We start from the raw sequence: 19584 nt of genomic DNA, 5'->3' as shown, positions 1-19584 counted from the left end.
AAGTGATCACTGTTTTATTTGTAACCAGGTCCAAATTGTACAACTTCTTTTCCAGGAAACTTCTTACATTATCTGGAAATAAATTAGAACTTTCAGACCAGTAAAATTAAGCATTATCAAGCTTCACAGTTTAACTTTGGCATTTCTCTATTATTCTTTCAAGACGTAGTTCATATTTATAATCAAATACAAATAATTAGTCTTGTGGGAACTTTTTCCTCAGCAACAACTGATACTTCCTCATATTCAGCTGTTTGTAGAGAACCTGACATGCCATAGATAAGTTTAGATCCCAGTATGGTGACAACAATCTGAATATACAGTACATTAAAAAGGAAAATGTGCAATCCTACATTAATACAGTTTCACTCACCCTCTGACTGCTATAACACAAAAGTGATTCCACCATATTTCCCAAAGTTTTCCATTTGCTCTTCTGAACTTCTGCTTTCCTGCTGCTCAGGAAGTGATGAGCTTTGTTTGAACAGCAGGAATGTTTTTTTTTTTTTTCCAGAAATCAAAAGAAGCCAGCAGTTAACACCACAGTTGTGACACCACAGAAGGGGAGCTAGAAACCCACAGAAGATAAAAACGTCGCTAATGTCTCACTACAATTCATCAATTTGATAAAAACCCACCAGAATAAGGGGATGTGTGGAATCTATAAAGTCATGATTTTAACACAGGATGACACAGATGTGCAGCTTCATTCTGTCCTATCACTGTTACCTCACTGACGGCATTAACAGCTGTTCACTTTAACCTCCTCCTCCTCAGTCTGATCTGCAGCAGCTTTCATGACAAATCACTCATCTCACACACTTCAACGCTCCAGCATTTAACTTAGTATCAGGCCACAGAGCTGAAACACAATACACACACACACACACAAAATCTGGTCAAAGTAAAACCAAAAATGATTGACAGAAGAGCTTTATTTTCCCATATATCGGGTAATTTTATTGCATTAAAAAAGCATATCTAAAATATACAGAGAAAACGGCTTTTGATTAGCAATATAATCAATAAATAAAAAATTATGACTATAAACAACATATTTCAAGTTTTGTCATGTAAATATACACAAACACTGGGTAGCAGGTTATTGCCCTGTGGAATGAGTCCTGGAGAAAGGGGGGTTTAGGTGACGAACGACCGGCAGCATGTTTGAAATACCGATCTGCCTGCCTTTTAAGTCATCAGGGAGGACGGAGGAGGGCAGGCAGGTCCGCCACAACACAACGGGCTTCAGGATAGCCAATTCCAACTGGATTCTGCTTTTTTAGCCAAAGCAAAAAAGAAAGCAAACATGAGCTGCGAAAGTCACGTTAAGTAGTTAAAGTGAGGGATGAGGTGGGGGAGAATCCTGTCAGTCCTCTGACAGCAGCCTGTGGAAGTGATCCTTCCTCTTCTTCAGCACCTCCCGAAAATCCTCCTGAAAAAACACAGCAGGAGATATTCGGACAGAACGATGAAACCGGGGGAGGAAAGACAGCGGGCAGATGCTGCTGCAGATAACCAGCTGTTTTATTCTGAACTGACTGGTTATACTCTGAGAAACCGACCAGCTGCTGGAGTAATTCTCATTCGTCCACACAGGGGAGGGGGACTGTAGGATACAGCCGCTAGTTTCTGTTACTAACCAGGTGTGAAACAAACATGAAATAAACACAAGCTGATAATATGACAGACGTACCGCTGCAGACAGTTTCTCCATGTACGGGATGAGTTTCTGTAGTTCTCTGTCCGCTGACTCTCCGGACCAGCTCTTGATGGGTATTGTGTTCATCAGCTATGAAAACAACAAAAACCCTAAGTTAGCCGTTTTCATTGTGCAGCTGTGCGATGATACGATTGCTGGAGATCTAGTATGGATGAATTCTACTTCAAAAACTCATCAATAACATTTTCAATGTTATTTAAGTGCAAGTTTGGTGATATTCTATATTTTGTCAACAAACATTTGCAAAGACCAAAACCAACGCTGAATCGATCGACTAACAAATACTGTCTATCTAAAACCTTATAGATCTTATTCCTCTTGTAGAGCTCCCCTGTAGTTCAAACACAATTAAAAACACATCAGTAAACCAAAACAATAAATTGTCCTGCTGCTGTAAATACTCAATTATGTGAGTTGAACACTGTTCCCAACAAATGCTGTTTTCAGTCCAGTTTGAGTTTGAGTTTAAACATTCATTGTTAAGCTCTTTTCAGAAATAACCCATTAATTTCTTTTTTAACATTTACATCTTCAGTAAGAACCAGTGGGCTCGAGTCTGAGTGGAAATCAGAGAGAGACGGACAAACACGTCGCTGGTCTTTTACTGGGATTTGCTGATAATCACAAAACTATAGACCATCTGCAGCCTCAAAAATCAATGGAAATGACACAGCACTAGATTTTAAGATGACACGTGAAACCAAAGCTAAACAGTGCTTACATGGTACGGGTATGTGTGCGGCGCGTTGTCCAGAACCACCGTCTTGGTGAGATCCCTCCCCAGGTGGCTGAGATCTTTGATGTAGTGGCCGAGGACGCAGGAACATTCGTCCTGATACAGACGATGTCTACAAGGAAAAACAGTAAAGTGTTAAAAACATTTACGCCTGTTTCTGTGAACCAAGTGTGTCTTTGACTTATATGGAAGTAGCCGATGTCTGGGGCTGCAACACTCTGAAGAGGAGGCGTGGATCTCTCTCCCTATCAGACAATACCATATGTATGTACGTACACTGTCCACATTTGTGTGAATACAATACGTTCATTTGATTCAGCAGTGATTAGGATCTCATAGCTTTGCATTTTCAGTAATTAACGTGTGCCTAAAAATGAATCAATTTAATTAAACATGGTCAGTGAAAGTGTCTTAATGAATATCTTATGATACACTTGAAGACTGCAAATGCAAATTATAGATTTTAGGCTCGTTGGTTTGTAGAAGGAGAGGTTGCAAACAGCGACGTACCTTTTTCTAAATTTGGCCTGGGCCTGTGGCTCTGTATCAGTCTCACTCTTCCAGTTTTCTGATATGCAACTATTTACCTTTACATACTTGTAAGTGACCTTATTAGAAACACCAATCAATTACATGGAAGTAACTCAATGTATAAAAGCAAATACCAGGGGGTTAATTTGTTGCTAAAACCAAACATCTGAATGTGGACAAAAAGTGATCTCAGTGAGCATGGCAGGATTGCTGGTACTGGTTTGAGTATTTCTGAAACCGCTGATCTCCTGGGAGTTTCACACACACCAGTCTCTACAGTTTATTCAGGATGAAAAAAACAAAACACACCCTGTGAGCGGCAGGTCTGCAGATGGAATCGCTGTGTTGAGGAGAGAAGGTAAATAAGATAACAGGCAGATTGGGTCATGCTTGTGTGATGCTATTATATCAACACGGAGCAGAATCTTAAAGGAATGTCTCCAGCACCTTGTTGAATCAATGCCATGAAGAATTCAGGCAGTTCTGGGGGTGAAGTGGGGTCCTGACCAGGATTAGATGATAAAGTAGCAGCTGTGTTTATACCACCTGAGGCCAAATGGAAAACTAATTTATACTGCCCTCACCATATGACGTGGCCACATCTGTACTCTCTAATTCACTCTGGAAGACAGTCAACTAAATCCTAACACGAGAACACTGAGAGCGAATAACTAATGGTCACACCACAAACAGACCGTGTGACGCTCCTGAGCAGCGTCCAGGAGTCAGTCCGCTGGTCACAGACGGGTCGGCAGCAGAGTCTAAACCTGAGAGGGTGCGAGTCTCTGTGGTCAAGCAAAGAGTTTAGGGAGACGTCAGGGAGACATACCGAAACAGTTTCCTCTGCGGGTCCAGGATGTCCAGTATCTTCTCAGCATATTCCTTCTTTGCACATGTGTAAACAAACAGCTGGAACAGAACACAAACAGCAGCTGGAACCAATTCCATATAAACCAGAACTCAACGGGCATCAGAACACCGTGAAACCTACATATCGTTCAATTTATTTTCATATACAAAGACAAGTAAGATAACGATGGAATTAAAGTGGTTGAATTAAATTAAAATAAAGGGAGAGGTATAAAATAAGTATCTGTGTGAGTATAGGATCTGAAAACCATCTGTTCATCAGAAAAGCCTTCAATATTTAAAGTTCAAACTTTGCAGAATAAAACTTTCATTGGTGAATATCACTGAAAACAAACAGACTGTTCTGTAGACGACACTCATCTATGGCCAACTGTACCAATAAATGACCAGACAACTTAATTTCATATCAGATTAACACATACCTCATAGATTTTTGCCATGGACTGCAGAAACTCTTTCACATGTGGTCGTAGGACCATGTGCACCTATTGAGAACAAGGGAGGATGAAAGAATGAATGAACAAACAACTTAATATGTATTCCTTCCTCAGTTCCAATTGAACTATCTAAACCTATTGTTGACAGAGCATTTTACATCATCTCAGTTTGTGTTGCTTTTCTTATTTTTATTTTTTTTAAAAACCAAAAAACAATATAAAATTGCGTTTCTCAGGATCATTGGCACAGCGTAACACCAAAGCTGATAAATGCACATTAATAACACTGAAGATAAAACACATTACTAATACTTCTGTGTTATCAGAGCTGAGATGAGGCGTTTTAACATTTTACATGGGTGGTTTTTATCAGGATTTAGGCAGAAAACTACAAACAGACAGCAATCATTTGCTCAGTGTGCTTCGACTTTAAAGACAGGTTTGTGAGCGGCAGCGTGCAGTGAGCACTCACCTTGTACTGATGGTCCTGGAAAGCTGTGTGGAAGGTGAACTCTGCGTTTTCGATCACGTTCAGAGAGCTGAACATCAGGGTCTCCTCCTGGAAGGACATGAATCAATCCAACTTGGTTTATTTTAGTTTTTTGATACTGCTTTCTGATTTTGGCATCATCCATACATCCATACCAGTTAACACAAGTTACCATAATCTCTGAATTAAGCAACAGAAAATAAGATCATCTCAAGCAAAAAGGCTAAATTCAAGGCAGATGGACAAAAACAAAACAGCCACTGTGTTTGAGCCTAGGTCAGGAAAACAATGTGCAGCTACCGTGGTGCAGCATGTGTATGATGTAATACATGTTAAGCCCTTATGACAAGGTACTTTTTGGCAAAAACATGTAGACTCTGAAGAAGTTGCTCTGCCACAATTGGTGTGGATTTCAGTTGCTACTGGCTGATGTAAGACCTCTCTTCATTGCTCTACATCCAACCCACTTCATTGCTCTACATCCAACCCACTGCAATGCAATCCTTACTGATACCTACTGGGATACCTGAACTTGTGTAATGGTCGATGCTGAGTACCGATGCGGTACTGTGCATTTATATATGCTCTAGAACAGTAGTTGCCATGCAAAAAAAAGTGACAGAAACAACAACTGAACCAACTTAAGGACAACTGAGTAAGCTAATCAGTTCACTCATCAAGAACATGTGGTGGATATTCATGTATTTGAATTGTTGTGCCCATGTCCCGAGTGCAGGAAGCCACAGAGGCATGAACTCACCAGGTCGACCACCAGCGTGGCCTCTGGCGTGCTCCTGGTCTTGGGGGGAATATCTCTAAGTCGAGGTCGGGAATGCTGAGACTGCGACGGTATGTTCTTGATGAAGGTAAATCTAGAAAAGAAAATAATGGTCTTGGAAACAGAAATACAAATGGACATAAACAATTTCATGGGATGAAGTGACGCCAACAGCAGAAGACGATGGATGTACTCACGGATTGAAAACGTCATCTTCCTCGTCTCCAACCAGAAGGTCGATGGAGCCATAACCAAATACACCTTGTTCTGGGCTCATCAACACATTGGTTCCACTACCTGGACACTTCATATCTGGACAGAAAAAAACAAAACAAAACACATACAAACTGTGAGAAACACAAGCCTGTTAATCTCTGAGCAAGCATGGAATCCTAATACTCTGGCCCTGCCATTCAATGGGATTTCCACCCTTCCTTTGTTCCCATGAGAGGCGGATTTTCTTAAATTAACAATAGCTCTACACAAGTGGAAAGAAATGAATGTGAAACTGACAGAAGTTTGAATTACTTGATGAACTTCATGTATAAATTATTAAATGATGGGAAGCTCTTCAGTACTTTGCTCCCTGTCTGTTCTCAGTGTTAACAGATGCTTTGCTATTAACAATAACACACCAAAACGTAATATTATCAAAACTGTGACCAAAGCGTTTGGAGCCTCTCAGTGCACAAAACAGTGAGAATCATTTATAAAAGCTGTTTACAGCATCAACATTGTTTTCAGAGTGACAACAACTTTTTCACAATGACTCATGCTGGTTCTTATAAAAAAAAAAAAAAGGACAATGAGTCCTTCACCAAAAGAAATAAATACCAACTGCTAGCTCACCACATTAATGTCTGTCGAGCAGTTCAAGAGGCTCACGCTGCTTTTTCCATTTAATGCATGGAGGGTGGGAATTTACCACAAGCCACCAGAAAGATACTGGTTAGTAAGTGAGTTTAGGCCCCCAGTCACTTCCATCACAGGGAAAGAAAACACGCTGAGCAGGGATGGATATCTCCCAAAGTGGATGAAAGAGCAGTGGAAGCATTGAGTGCATTTCTAATGTCCCACAAAACAATCTTTTTGAGATCCTGCATTCATGTAGTACAGATTGTTTAAAGTCCTTCTCTATGGCTCAGTAGCTGCACTCACTCTCTTTGCTGGGTGTGAGGAAACGCACGATGGGCGAGTAGATGTTTCTGGCTGTTGAGTTGCAAGGAGACCCTGGGTCAATCTCTGACAGTATGCGCTCATGGCGCATGATGGGCCTGATCGGAGTCTTGAAGGCCAAATCTAGACCACAAGAAGAGGACCAGTCAGAAAACACAAAAACAAGCGCAGGAAACGGCATGAGGAACTCAGAAAAAAAGAAATGGTTCGATTAAATAAAACCCATCCTTGAGAATAACTAGATGCTGCCAAACATACCTGTTTCTCTGTCATCGACAGCGATGGCTCTCTTCCTTGGCCGGCCACAAGGCAGTGGTCGCCTCGTCATTGTGGGAACTTCATCATCAGAGTGGTGGGAGTCATTATCCAAAGTCTCTTCAACCTACAGAGATAAAGAGATAAAAAGATATAGTCATAAAATTAGAGATGGGCAGTATTTATAAAACATTATCTATTGGAACATCAAAATATAGTAATAGACTGTTATTATGTGTTGTTGCTCATAGAAGAATCAGGTACTGTAAGTCAGAAAGTGAAATCACTGAATGTTCACACAGCTTTTAACACTAAGAAAACGTTCAAGCTCAATCAAACCAAAACCCCATTTTGAAACTACATACAGCTGTTAGTTTCGAGAAAGGCGCTTGTTTCCACGTCCCTGCTGAGGTATAATTCAAATCATATTCAGGTCTGGTTTCAAACTGTGACTTCAAACTCATGAAAACTACAAAATGTGACTGTTTAGATGTTTTCAGACCAAAACACCAAACACCACCACAAATGTTGCCCAGAGGAGGTCTTTTGTCCAGGACAGCATGCTGACTGAAGTCGTACGATTTCACCACAACTTGTGATTGTGCTATTATTTAAATGCAAAACAGATGCGCAAAAGACAAAAGACTGCACCAGCTAACCATTTCAGACATGTCTGCTGTAAAGAAAGGATGCACAAGGTAGGTTTGCTTTTGTCCTTATTTGGCAAATAAAACAGCAGCAACAGAGGCTGTGTCTCAGTCTTATATGATATGTATTTGTTGTGATTTGCTTAGTTTTTCCCTTTAACCCTGCAGCAGTCACACTAAAGGACAAAGCCAACATGGAAGCCTATAAATCAATCTACCATGGAGAGCAAGTATACATTGCTCATGTCAAAGTGCAAACAGTCTGCATGCATGTGTCCATGTGACCTACTTTTACTGGGACCCTCTCTCACATGTAACTGGTCTGTTTAATCCTCCGTCAGACTCCAGGTCACAGTGCTCTATATTCTCGACCTCACAATCGCATACAGGGATGTAGCCATAAACACTGGCAGAGCCTAAAGGACTTAAAACATTCACCAACTGCAGCGCTTCCCGTGTATAGGCTCTACTTGGGCCCAGTTAGAATAAATCACCAGGGTACAGTTTGGGTAAATCTTACAAAAGAACCCCCTGCATCACTTTTTTCAAACTAACTAATTTTTGGCCACACAAGTCTTGAGTGGGGACTAGTTGGGGTCTACCAATAACTTGCATGTGGGGCGTTCAGGGGACTTCTGTAAATTGTATTTCAAGAAAATAACCTGGCTTACACTCTCCCCCTTTAAACTGCATGAGCTTCTCTATGCACATCAATCCTACGCCCTGCCACCCACCTCCACAAGTAAATCTTCAACATTTGCGAAACACTGGACTGCATATGTACGACTGGTTTACTTTGTCCAATATATTGTTCTCCCCTAAAATTAAGAAAATACGTTTACAGTATTTGTCTTGTGCAGATTTTTAGCCCCAAAACTGAGACTATAAGGTGACAATGTAACTCGAATTCATTAATTGACCATCGACCACTCACCTCCACCTAGGTACAGAGCAACATACAGAGGTGCAAATTATGATAAAAAAAATTAGAAATATAATTGTCAAATTAGACATAAAAGTCCACCAACCCACCAATTTTATAAATTAATCACTTTTTAAGCAATTCAACAGAAGTAAGGAGACTGTGCTAAGAAATACGGAAGACATTCTTCGGTCCTCTTTGCTGGTCAGACTTTCTTTTCAATTCAATCTTTTTTCAAGGACACAGCTCATGGGGGTCCATAGGAAGAAAACAACGAACATTGCCCCTCCTCATAACTACCTACATCTCAGCTGTTTCAGATACTCATAAAACAAGAGAGGAAAGAGGAGCCATTAGTGAAGAAGATCACCACCTATCGTCCGGATACAGCTTCATCACAACCACGAAGAGCTAACGTTAGCGCCTACTATTTTGTTATGGGAACACGTTAGGCTAACACCCCCAACGGCCGAAACTGTGACTAAACACGACGAGGACCGATACCACGGACACTTACGGAGCAATCACAAGGATATTAGAAAATAATCGTCGCAAACGGAAATGAGTTACCTTGTTTTGAAGCGGGCTTTCGGTCACCGATAGGCGCTTTCCTCTCGGCGTCGCTTTGGTGGACGGGCGGCGGTTTCTCCTCGGCGTCTCCAAACAAGCTGTAACCGTTTTTTGAGACCTGAGTTTCATTTTTCTTCTTCATATGAGACTTGTAGACATGTAAACACAAACTCCTCCACAGTAGGCTGGTCGCTTTAGTTTAGATGGTTGGCTTTTCTTTTTCTACTCCCACCAGTCTGTAAACAGTAGCTTACTGAGAGTCGATGTAGCTCCGCCCGCCCCGCTCAGCCCCGTGTCTTCTCGAATCACTCTGTGTGGTTTTAAATCTGCCGGGGTGCGATAGGTTCATCACTGCGGACGCTGTTATTGGGCGGTGCTTCAGAAAACTCCAGCGTCAACGTGAGACGCTAGTCACGTTGCAGGGCTGTAGAACAAGTAATGTTTGTATCTGTTTGGCTATATAAGGCAGGAGAATGCTCATTTATTCTAGAGAAACACAGAAACCTTATGTTAAAAGGTAGTTCCCCTCAAAACTGTTAAAAAAAAATTAAAAACATGTCAGGAAAAAACAGTTTAATACTGGATAAAATCTAGGTCGAAACGAGAAAAACGGGGTGAGGTGGGCTCGGGGGTTAGTCGATTTCCTCATCTCAGGATACTGTAAACGAGGAGTAATCTAATACTGCAAAAGGCTTTCAGATTATTAAGTAATGTATCAATATAAAAATACCAAATTTCAAGAAAATGTTATTGAAGTGCTTAAGTATTAGTTGGTCAAGAGTAAAATACGTCTGAAAAGTCCCCTACCAGTGCTCTCCTCTATCATTACATTCATTTATTATTATGAGTGAGGAATTGCTGTACATCCAACTTTTTATTGCTGTAGATGGTCAATGTAGAGCTGATGAAGATGCAGTAGTGTCTGCTTCTTTGTTTTTCTCCAGTTTTTTCTCTGAAGTTTGCTGGCGCTGATCTGAGTGGCTCCTGATTCAGCTGCATATTGCTGGAAGATACCTGGTTAACACATTTTCTACTTAGAGCTAATTTAACTTAGCTGTTTAATCAATAAGAAGGCATTATATTTTCATTTTGACAGTATGTTGTTGTGGCACATGCTGGACCTGATTGGGGTCTTGAAGGCAAAATCTAGACCAGGAGAATACAATCAGTCAGACAACATAAAAACAAGAGCCCGGAAAAGCTTAAACACTTTTGTTTCCCTGTCATCAGCAGTGATGACCTCTGTCAGGGATTGTTAGTATATTAAAGGATCATTGTTTTTGATCCGTTAAAATATAAGTGTTATTTTAATGTTGTAGTTGTTTCTTCCATTTTGTGCTGCTTTACATCTCAGAGGGAAACATGGTACTTTTTACTTGACAACATTTGTCTGGCAGCTGGAGTTACTGGTTACTAGTTACACAGATTTTACATACAAACACATGATGACCTTATAAAACATGATGCTTTGTTATAGATTACGACTCAACAGCAAAGGGTTAGGGTTAGGGGTCGACCATCTACAACAATCAGTAATAATATGAATTTAATATCATAACAATAATAAAGACGTGACGGGAAATATTTTACATAACACGTTTTTAAATTTACTTACTTTGAATGCAAGACTTTTTGTTGTCATTGAATATTTTATATTCCAGTATTTCCACTTTTACAGGATTTGAAAACTTCCATCACTTGCTATTATTGTTTAAAGTGGGAAAAGTTTAGGCTACTAATATACAATATATGACCACTGTGATTAGCACAAATCTATTAGTCTCTTCTTTTTGTTGATTGTCAATCTACTCAGTATCAATGCTCCTTTCCAATACATGTGTAAAGTTGTAGTTATATATGTTTTGGGTAAGTAAGTAAGTTTTTCTCCAGTTAACTAAAATCATTTGTTGAAAGACTAAGACAAAGGCACTAAGTCTTTGATAGCCTAGTCACTTTTTGGAGACAACATCAGTGTGAATAAGTACATAATGACCACATTTTAATGAAAGACTTAGATAACCTAACCATCTAAAAGGGAAGGAACATATAACATTTTAAAATATACTCATTAACAGGTTTGCTAACTTATAAAAAACATCCAAAGCTCTGCTGACATTTAAGAAAGGTGATATTTTATTAATTTCAGATTCAAAATAAAAGTATTCACACAAACACAGATTGAGTAAATAGGCAAGAATAGCTCTCCACCCTTCAAAAAAACAAAGAGAAAAAAGGAAAACAAACAAAAAGAAAAACAGTTGCATTGCCCGCCGCCACTTCACTGTTACCGTGGTTACCGGGAAACATCCCATTCATCAAAAATGTAATCATGTATAGAAAAAAGAGGAATAAGCACACATTAATAGAACAGACTGAAAAACGACTTGCAGTACTAACAGTGGTACTTGAGGCAGTACTTGCTGTAGCACTAGTAGTATTTAGCTGTTGAGCTGGAGGTTCCCTGTTGTTGGTGCTCAAATGAACTAAACAGCAGAAGTGTTACGAACCTGTAACACAGAGAGAGAGAAGCAGAGAGAAAGCCACCTCAGTGTCCAAAATGAACCTTTTAGTTCACCAACCAGGGTGAAAAAAAATCTGTTAAGGATATTTATTTATATATTTATATCCAGCCACTTATAATGTCATAAATACATCACAATATTACAATCTCATGTGTACTACCAGGAAACTGTGTTCATATCTAAGAAACTATTATGGTATGTTGGAGTTCATTTCGGACCCTGGTGTGAGCCCTCACGCCCTCTTTGTGTACCCACTACACTGTAACTCGAGCCCTCACTGGGTTAAATGCATCAAACTGGAGGCAGAGGTAGATTTTCCTGAGAAGAAGTTGTATGAGACAAGCGACAAAGCCTTGTTTCAGTTCTGAAGTTGACACACAGACGCATGTGAAACCCACGCACACACATTACATCACATGCTTCCCTAAAGTAATCACATTATCATTATAATCACTATATTAATAAATCTGCTCTACATGTAATCTCTGTGTGCCAGGGTTGCTACAGCATATCCAAAAAAAAAGCAAAAGCAAAGCAAAAAACGAAACAAACAATATAAACATGATATAATCCAGAGCCCTAATAAGCCATATTTCAGAAATAATCTATTTAATGAATTTTATTAATACAGGTTAATTCATACAACAATTGTCACAGCAGAAGGCATCTTGTTATTTTCTCATCATCATATTCCCTTCTCCACAGTCCACCTGATGGAGGTAAAGTCAGTGGTGAAGTTCAGTCAAAACCCCCCGAACCCACATGCACCATAACCCGTAAATGTTCTGGCAAAATTTCCATGTCGGCAGCATGTGGGGAACAGGAGTCTGAGTCAATTTTCCATGCAAGACGCTCTGGACCTGGTAAGTTTTCAAGAGGTTATTTTAGCTACAGCTCTGTCGGGAGTAAAAGCAGCAATGTTTCAAGAAAAAACACCTGAAAGTAATGATCTTTTATGTTATGACATTTTTGACGGAGAGGGTTTTGTGCTGATCAGAAGCTCCGACAGGGAGTTGACTCGAGCAGCACTAGATTTACTACTTTTACTGTCGGGAAATCAAACTCCAAGACAAACAAAATGCTTAGTAAGAAAATTAGTCCGGCTAAGTCATTGTTCCGATCTGTACAACAGCACATGAACGCACCAAACAAGCAGACTTTTAGAAATCAATCCAAGCTTTTAACTGCATTACCACACAACAATAATGTAACTTTGACAAATAAAAATTAAAGCCAAGAACTGCAGATGCAAAGTGTCTAAACTAATGACCACAGATACAGAGAAACAGACAAGACAGGTAGTTTGATTATCGATTCTTTACTGATTGTGTTTTCAATTTGTGAATTAATTCTTAATTCAAATACCTTAAAGAGCTACTGACACAACTGATTATTAAAGTGTCCCATGAATATTTAAATGCCATTTCACCTCAACAAGAAGAAAACTCTGGAAACACTGGGAGGAAATGAAGATATGAACACTGAAAATATGTCATTTCTTTGCCATAAATGACCATACTGAAGGAAAGTGAGTCTTTGCAGCCTTCAATCAAACCTTTTAAGTTTTTCCATCTAGGAAAGCTAAACTGTTTTATTGTCATAACGAAAATCTCCACTGAGGGGAGCTCTTACTACAGGGGTGGCAGCTTCTAAACTACCTTGACATCACCGATTCCCCTTTCTAAAATGGTTATTAATTAAAGGTACAAGTCGAATTTTAGCTGTAATCTGATTGTCTGTGGTCTTTACAATCTCTTTCATAGTCAAACCGAACTCTTTATAAACCAGCATCAACAACATCTTGGTCGGTTTTCCTGCATGAACAAAGCCTTCAACAGGATTCTCTGTTGTGGCTGAAGCAAAGAGATCTGCCAAAGCTTTTAGTCTTTGAGGTAGTAACGGGGCTTGATTGTGGTTGAAGGGATGTCAAAGTGTTTGGAGGTATACAGTGTTGTCATAACGTCCCCTGATTGTCACTACCACACAATTATGCCATCCTTCCCTGAAGATGCTGCCGCGCACAGAGAGACAGAGAGAGCTGCAGTACATCCACTGTTCAAATGCAAATATCTCGCAGGGCCGGTCAATAGATATACGATAAACATGGATCCGGTGAAGGGGGGCAGGTGCTTGAATGTTGCCTCAGAGGTCAAAAGGTCACAGGGTCAAATCTAAAGAAGCAATGTTGATCCTTTAGATTGGGATTGATTGAATTTCGCTTTCTCCAGCAGCCTCCCCCTCCAAACCAAAGCTTTCAGCCACAGCATGTCTCTATTTGATTGTCAGCCATTACCAGCAACTGTGACATCTGCTACTCATGAAGAGACAGAGACATGGAGGGAAATGTAAGGTTTTTCTGTGTGCAACTGAGCTGACTAAAAGAGCTTAAAGTGATTTCTTTCATGTTTGTTTTTTCACCCTAGGTCCTTTTCAGCATAGCATGTATACACCACCATTACTGTGGAAATCACGCAGCCCTACAAAGGCAACACACAGTAGCTACGTGTTTGATCGAAGCCGAGTTAAAAGCTAGCTGGTGGGATAGCCTTTAGCTGAAGCTATCCAAATTTTCCTGCTTCCTGGAATTGAAAAATTCATTTTGATGCACAAAAATCTTTGTAACTGACTTTTTTTATAAGAAAATAGCTAAATCTTAAATCTTAAATCATGTGGTTTCTCGACCTTTAAATCAAATATTCATGATGCATTTCATTAAAGATGAATTTACGAAACTAAGTTATTAGTTCAAATAGGCAGAACCCATTTTATTTGTGGCTTATGGCTTTTCCATTTCTCCTGCCCAAATATAAAAGGTAACATTAGTATCTAAATGTTTTTTTTTTTTTTAGGTTTCATGTAAGTTCTGTGACACGGAGTAATAATGATTTTAAAAGACATAAAATTAATGTTTTACAGCTCATGTATCTGTTACACGTGCTAAGAAACTCTGCTTGTTTCTGTAGTTACCACTCTCTAAGGCAGTATGACTGAGAGCTTCCCTCAAAATAACATGTTCAAAGCCAATCTTAACCCAGCTATCTGCAGCCTACAGATCTAAACAAATATTGTTTTTTCAAAGTTAATTCACTATAACTGTTATAAATGAAGCAAAATAAGTGTTTTTTGCCAAAACTGTAAGACCCGGACTGAGAGAAAAAGATGTCAATTTCAGTGATTTTTAAGATATATATGTAGCTACACTGCATAATGCTTTGGATAGATTTGTCTATCAAATGTAAAGAGGACAGATTAGCCGTAGTGTGTGTCTCTGCACTGACTCACTTGTCCACGAGGCAGCATCAGAAGGCACTGCCTGTTTAACATGCTACCTACATTTTTCAGCGTAGAAATGTACTGAACTCCTCTGACACAGACCTACACTGATAAATATTTCAAATAGGTTGTTGAATCTTGAAATCAGGCTCCATCATATGTCAAAACTGCATGAATGCCATTTGCATTTTAAAAAGGCAAAATGGTTGAGGTCTGATTGGTCTGCTAGCTGACTTCACAGCCACAGCTGCAAAACAACTACCTCTTCCCCAAATAACTTAATTCATCATGTAAACATCCGTCTGTCCTGTATCTGTGAAATTACTCCTCCACAGAGAAGTAAGCTGCAAGCTGCTCACAAATAAAAAAATAAACCTATCTTTCTATTGTCTCCCACCTACATAAGGCTGTTGACAGAAAGCGTTAATCTTGCACAAACTGGAGTTTCACTTCTGCAAATGCTTCTCAGACTTAAAAACGACTTCATTGGTTGAAATAAACTTCTGTGGTCGGAGCCAAAGAGTTGCTGTTTTTAAGAAGCGAAGACAAAATGCAGAGGTAGGAGAGGAGGAAACTTTTATCTTGGTTTGCCGCTTGGCATAGATATTATCGTATATTAAGCTAGCATTCACTCTAACCCTGTTGTATGAACGAGAACACGCAGTGCCACTGATGCAAACTGTTGTAGAGTCACAGCAGCAGCAGTTTCAGAAATGCAGGTGCACTTAAAGCCGGTCCAAGCTGCACCAGCTACAAGTCAGGCAGGTGACAGCTGTCACAGTTTTGACTCTTGTGCCACCTGCAGGCAACAAGTTACAACAGGTTCTCCTCTGTAGAACTGATGTTTGGGTTTGTTTGTTTTGCATTTGTTATTATAAACTGGCAAAATGAACTTCGTTAACACACTTGAGAACTTTCTATATTTGGTGTTGTACAACCACGAGCTGAGTTACATTTAATAACCACTGCAGCTCAATGTCACACAATGATGTTCCGTTTTTATGTTTTTACCCTGTGTGGCTGTATGAGCCACGCCAAAGCCAAAATTGCATCAACTTGCAAAGCACAAGTACGTTTTTGTCTTGGCTGCCAATTTTAAAACCTCAGGCACATACATACACAACAGCAGCTACGTAGAGTGCAGCTGTTGCATCAATGCCTGAGGGTGGTGACATCGGCATGTCTTCTTCTGCAGGTCAAAACTGTTGCTGCTGTTACATTTCTTGCCTATAGGTGGGCGCAGGGTGGTGTTCATTAAACTGGTCTGGCCTTCTGAATAAGTGAGTCACAAACTAGCTTTGTCAGGAGATTTACATCTAAAACAAATATGATTCATGTTCCAGGTTTCTGTTAATAACTTGACCAGTCACTAAAGTAACCTTGAACTTAATCATTATGGGAAAACTGTGGTTCTTCGTGTCATTAAGATACAACTCAACCAATGAGATCCTGTTTCTGTCTCTGAAAAACATTTTTAAAATCCAACTAAAGCTCTAATTTTCTTTTCTAAGGAGGAAAAAATCCATTTTATTTGTACTCTTTAGCTATTGAGCATTTTATGTTTGTGTTTTTGAATGAGAGTTGTTGGCTATTTGAGTATAAAGAGTACTTTCTAAAACAGACCAGTGTTTGTGTAGCAGCTGGTGGCGATTTCCCACCGAGCAGCAAGTCCAGAATCAAAGCCTCGTCAGCCATCTGGTGATATTTGACTGAAACAGTAAAAACTGATTAGACGGAGGTACTGCTCGCACTCTGGTCATCTCATGCTGTGTTAAGGCCTCAGAACAGAACCCACATACAAAGCCTGATTTACTTCCTAACGTCAGTAGGAATGAGGCTGCTTTGTTTAGGGGTGGGGTCGAAGGGGTTGAGTAACAATCTTTCACAGCCAACAGTCCAGGGAGGTAACACAGGTTAAAGTTCAAAAAGCTGAATGATTGATCTACTTCAAAATGCAGAGACACAACTACTTATGAGGTAACATGGTGTCTCCGCTGTGGCAGATTTAACCTGTTACAAATCCAACTGCAGTGAGTGTTTGTGCAAACACTAAGACACAAGCAAGCGCTACATTATCAAAAGCCCCAATTAAGCAACGTTTAAAAACAGTCAGAACATCACAAGACATTCTCTGTATTATCCTTGATAGGTGGCGAGCTATGAGAATAGGTGACCCTGTCCTCATCACAGCACAGGATAAGAAGCACTTGGATCAGAAGTCATGCAAAAACACAAAGCTGAAACAAAAAACAAAAGCATCTGTAATCTATGATACAAGAAAAAAAAAAAAAACAACAACAACAGAACATCAGATATGAGCTGAAATAATTGTCAGGGTAAGTATCTTCTGAAGCTCAGACTGCATCTCCTGACATCTGATTGTCCATGTGAGTGTCACCACAGTTACAAAGATTTAGCGGACGCTCGACTCTTGTAAATTCAAGACAGGAAATCAGAGTTTCCCTGTTTCCTGAAGGGCTTTTATCTACAAATACATACATGCATCTGACTTTAAGACAATCACTCCACTAGAAGGCCAAGTCATAAAAAAAGATAAAAACTGATCTTTCTGCAGGGATAGATGCTGAAAAGCATTGCTTCGTCAAGTGTGATAGAAGACCGGGGGATATTGTTCAATGTGATGAGCAGACGGACACCTGAGAACAATGGAAAACATGCTACTCACAGAAAATCTGACGCCCAAACAGCAAGAGGAGCAGTCATTTGGACGCCGCTGAGGCTCGGAAAGTCCTGCGTGTGGATGCTTTAGTTCATTTGCCCACCTGCACAACTGTACAAACAACCATTTTGAACACTAAGCTTGACGATGCACCTGCATGATTGCCATAGATATGTATTGAACTGGCCTTATGTCAACTAACAGGTGAGGATTTTTAGATAGCCAGCTGTTTCAGGAAGAGCAACCATAACAACTGTGTGAATTCAGCAGGGGCGTCAGCTACGTAGCATTCGAGCTAACTAGCTACTACCTTAACTCTGGTAGCGCTCAAAAATGGACCAAATATATTAAAAAGTCAACCAATATCCGTGCAGATTCTTGAGGTCCAGCCATTTCAAATTTGCATTTCACTGGAGAATCTGTGGCGTAGATATGATGTGTATCTCGGTACACAACAGGAGTGAATACCTGCACCAGACTCACTCTTCCACATAGAGATCCAAACTGGCTGCCATGTGAATAAGGTTATAAGGTTTTACACAAAATGAGGTCACAACGGTACATGGTTATATGCCCTGAAGAAACAACATATACCTTTAAAGCTTTTTTGATTAAAAATAGATGATATTCATATTTCTTTTTTTTTTAATAGAATTCTAAATATATAGATTTTTTTTCCTGCAGTGAGAGGATTGTTAAAGATTTAAATGATAAACACAATAGAGAATAACAATAATGATAATAATGACACTGAAAAGTTAAAATAAAATAAAAAAAATCTCTCCCCTAGAGGATAAAATATCGCTGTCAGTCAGTAGCTGTGTTTGTGTGTGTAAACAGTGCATTGCCCTTCCTAGTTATTACCAACTCTTTTGTTCTCTGATAATCTGTACATTTATGCAGAAATAAATAATTCACAGGTTGTGCATACATATTTGTTTAGCATATACTGGCTCTCAGTTGGGTTATTTTTTTTTCAAAATTATTTTGGCTATGAAGAACAAAAGAGGTGAGTTTGTGAGAGAAAACCTGAGATAGTGTACTTCAAGTGATCTGAGTTTCAGTTTGTGTCTTCCTGTACGGTTTATGGTTTTTCTCTTTTTTGGCATAGATGATGTAGAAAATGAGGTTGATTTTTGGCTTTACTTAGCGTGGTAATTTGAAAAAAACATAAAAATAAAAAAAATAAAGGGGAAAGGCTGTGGGTTTGTTAAGACAACGGGTTGCTGGAGGTTGAGATTGAGGTAGGTGTGTTCTCCTGCTGCTGAGTGGCAGCACGACCGCTGATTGCCGAGTTGGAGACAGACAATCCAGACGCACCAGATGAGGCCGACCCTGCTGCTGCCTGAGCAAAAAGAACGCCTAGATAGGAAAAGACACAAGAAACACAGAACTTAAAGTTACAAAGCACAAAGTATTTCCTGTTTAATTTAATCTCTATTTAAAAATTTAACTTAAAAGGAAAAGTTCAACATTTTTGAAAATACATTTATTAGAGTGTCAGAGGAGAAATTGGAGTTGGAGCTGAGAGGAAATTAGCCTAGTTTAGCACAAAGCTTATCACAACGTATCTTGTTTGTTTAGTCCGTACAAAAACACAAGTGTAAAAAGGACAAAGTGTGGTTTTACATGGCTAAAGTATTTCTTGGAGAACAAAAGTTTATCCATCTACCCAGCACCCAGTGCTGGTCTTCTTAAAAAGCACTATGGTACCAACCGCAGCAACCTCAAGCGGTCCAGTAGCGTCAGACACCCCCCCCCTCCCCTCACACCTTTTCAGTGTTGGACACTCACGCTGACTTGACGCTGCGGTGCACAGAGGTGAAAAAGCAGCAAAGGACGGAACGTCCTGCTCTAGTCTTCCCTTTTCATTCTTTACAACTATTTCTGTCACTTTACCTGTGTATAAATTCGGGTCAGACAACACATCATACAAATGACTTATTTTCAAGCATAATCCCTCACTGTCACAGT

At 39.7% G+C, this 19584-nt stretch overlaps 2 protein-coding genes across 3 annotated transcripts in view; both read right to left on the bottom strand.

Moving 5' to 3' along the window:
* Positions 1–917: 917 nt before the first annotated feature.
* Positions 918–9433, bottom strand: ctdspl3 (CTD (carboxy-terminal domain, RNA polymerase II, polypeptide A) small phosphatase like 3). Its single transcript, XM_056377662.1, has 11 exons — positions 9136–9433; positions 7000–7123; positions 6724–6864; positions 5763–5877; positions 5548–5659; positions 4770–4856; positions 4283–4345; positions 3820–3899; positions 2445–2571; positions 1697–1792; positions 918–1435 (listed from the first exon to the last, which is right to left on the bottom strand). The coding sequence occupies exons 1-11, from the start codon at positions 9262–9264 to the stop codon at positions 1370–1372; spliced, it is 1140 nt and encodes a 379-aa protein (XP_056233637.1). The 5' UTR covers positions 9265–9433; the 3' UTR covers positions 918–1369.
* Positions 9434–11245: 1812 nt separating this feature from the next.
* arid3a (AT rich interactive domain 3A (BRIGHT-like)) overlaps positions 11246–19584 on the bottom strand; it is a 48623-nt gene continuing 40284 nt past the window's right edge. For both annotated transcript variants that reach the window (XM_056379018.1, XM_056379019.1), the window contains exon 9: positions 11246–18972. In XM_056379018.1, the coding sequence (XP_056234993.1) occupies positions 18821–18972 (152 nt within the window). In that variant the 3' untranslated portion in view covers positions 11246–18820. The remainder of the gene's footprint in view (positions 18973–19584) is intronic.

The sequence above is a fragment of the Seriola aureovittata genome, chromosome 6, assembly GCF_021018895.1.
Source record: "Seriola aureovittata isolate HTS-2021-v1 ecotype China chromosome 6, ASM2101889v1, whole genome shotgun sequence".
NCBI classification, from domain to species: Eukaryota; Metazoa; Chordata; class Actinopteri; order Carangiformes; family Carangidae; genus Seriola; species Seriola aureovittata.
The sequence above is the reverse complement of the archived record's forward strand: the minus strand, read 5'-3'. Positions and strand labels throughout refer to the sequence as shown.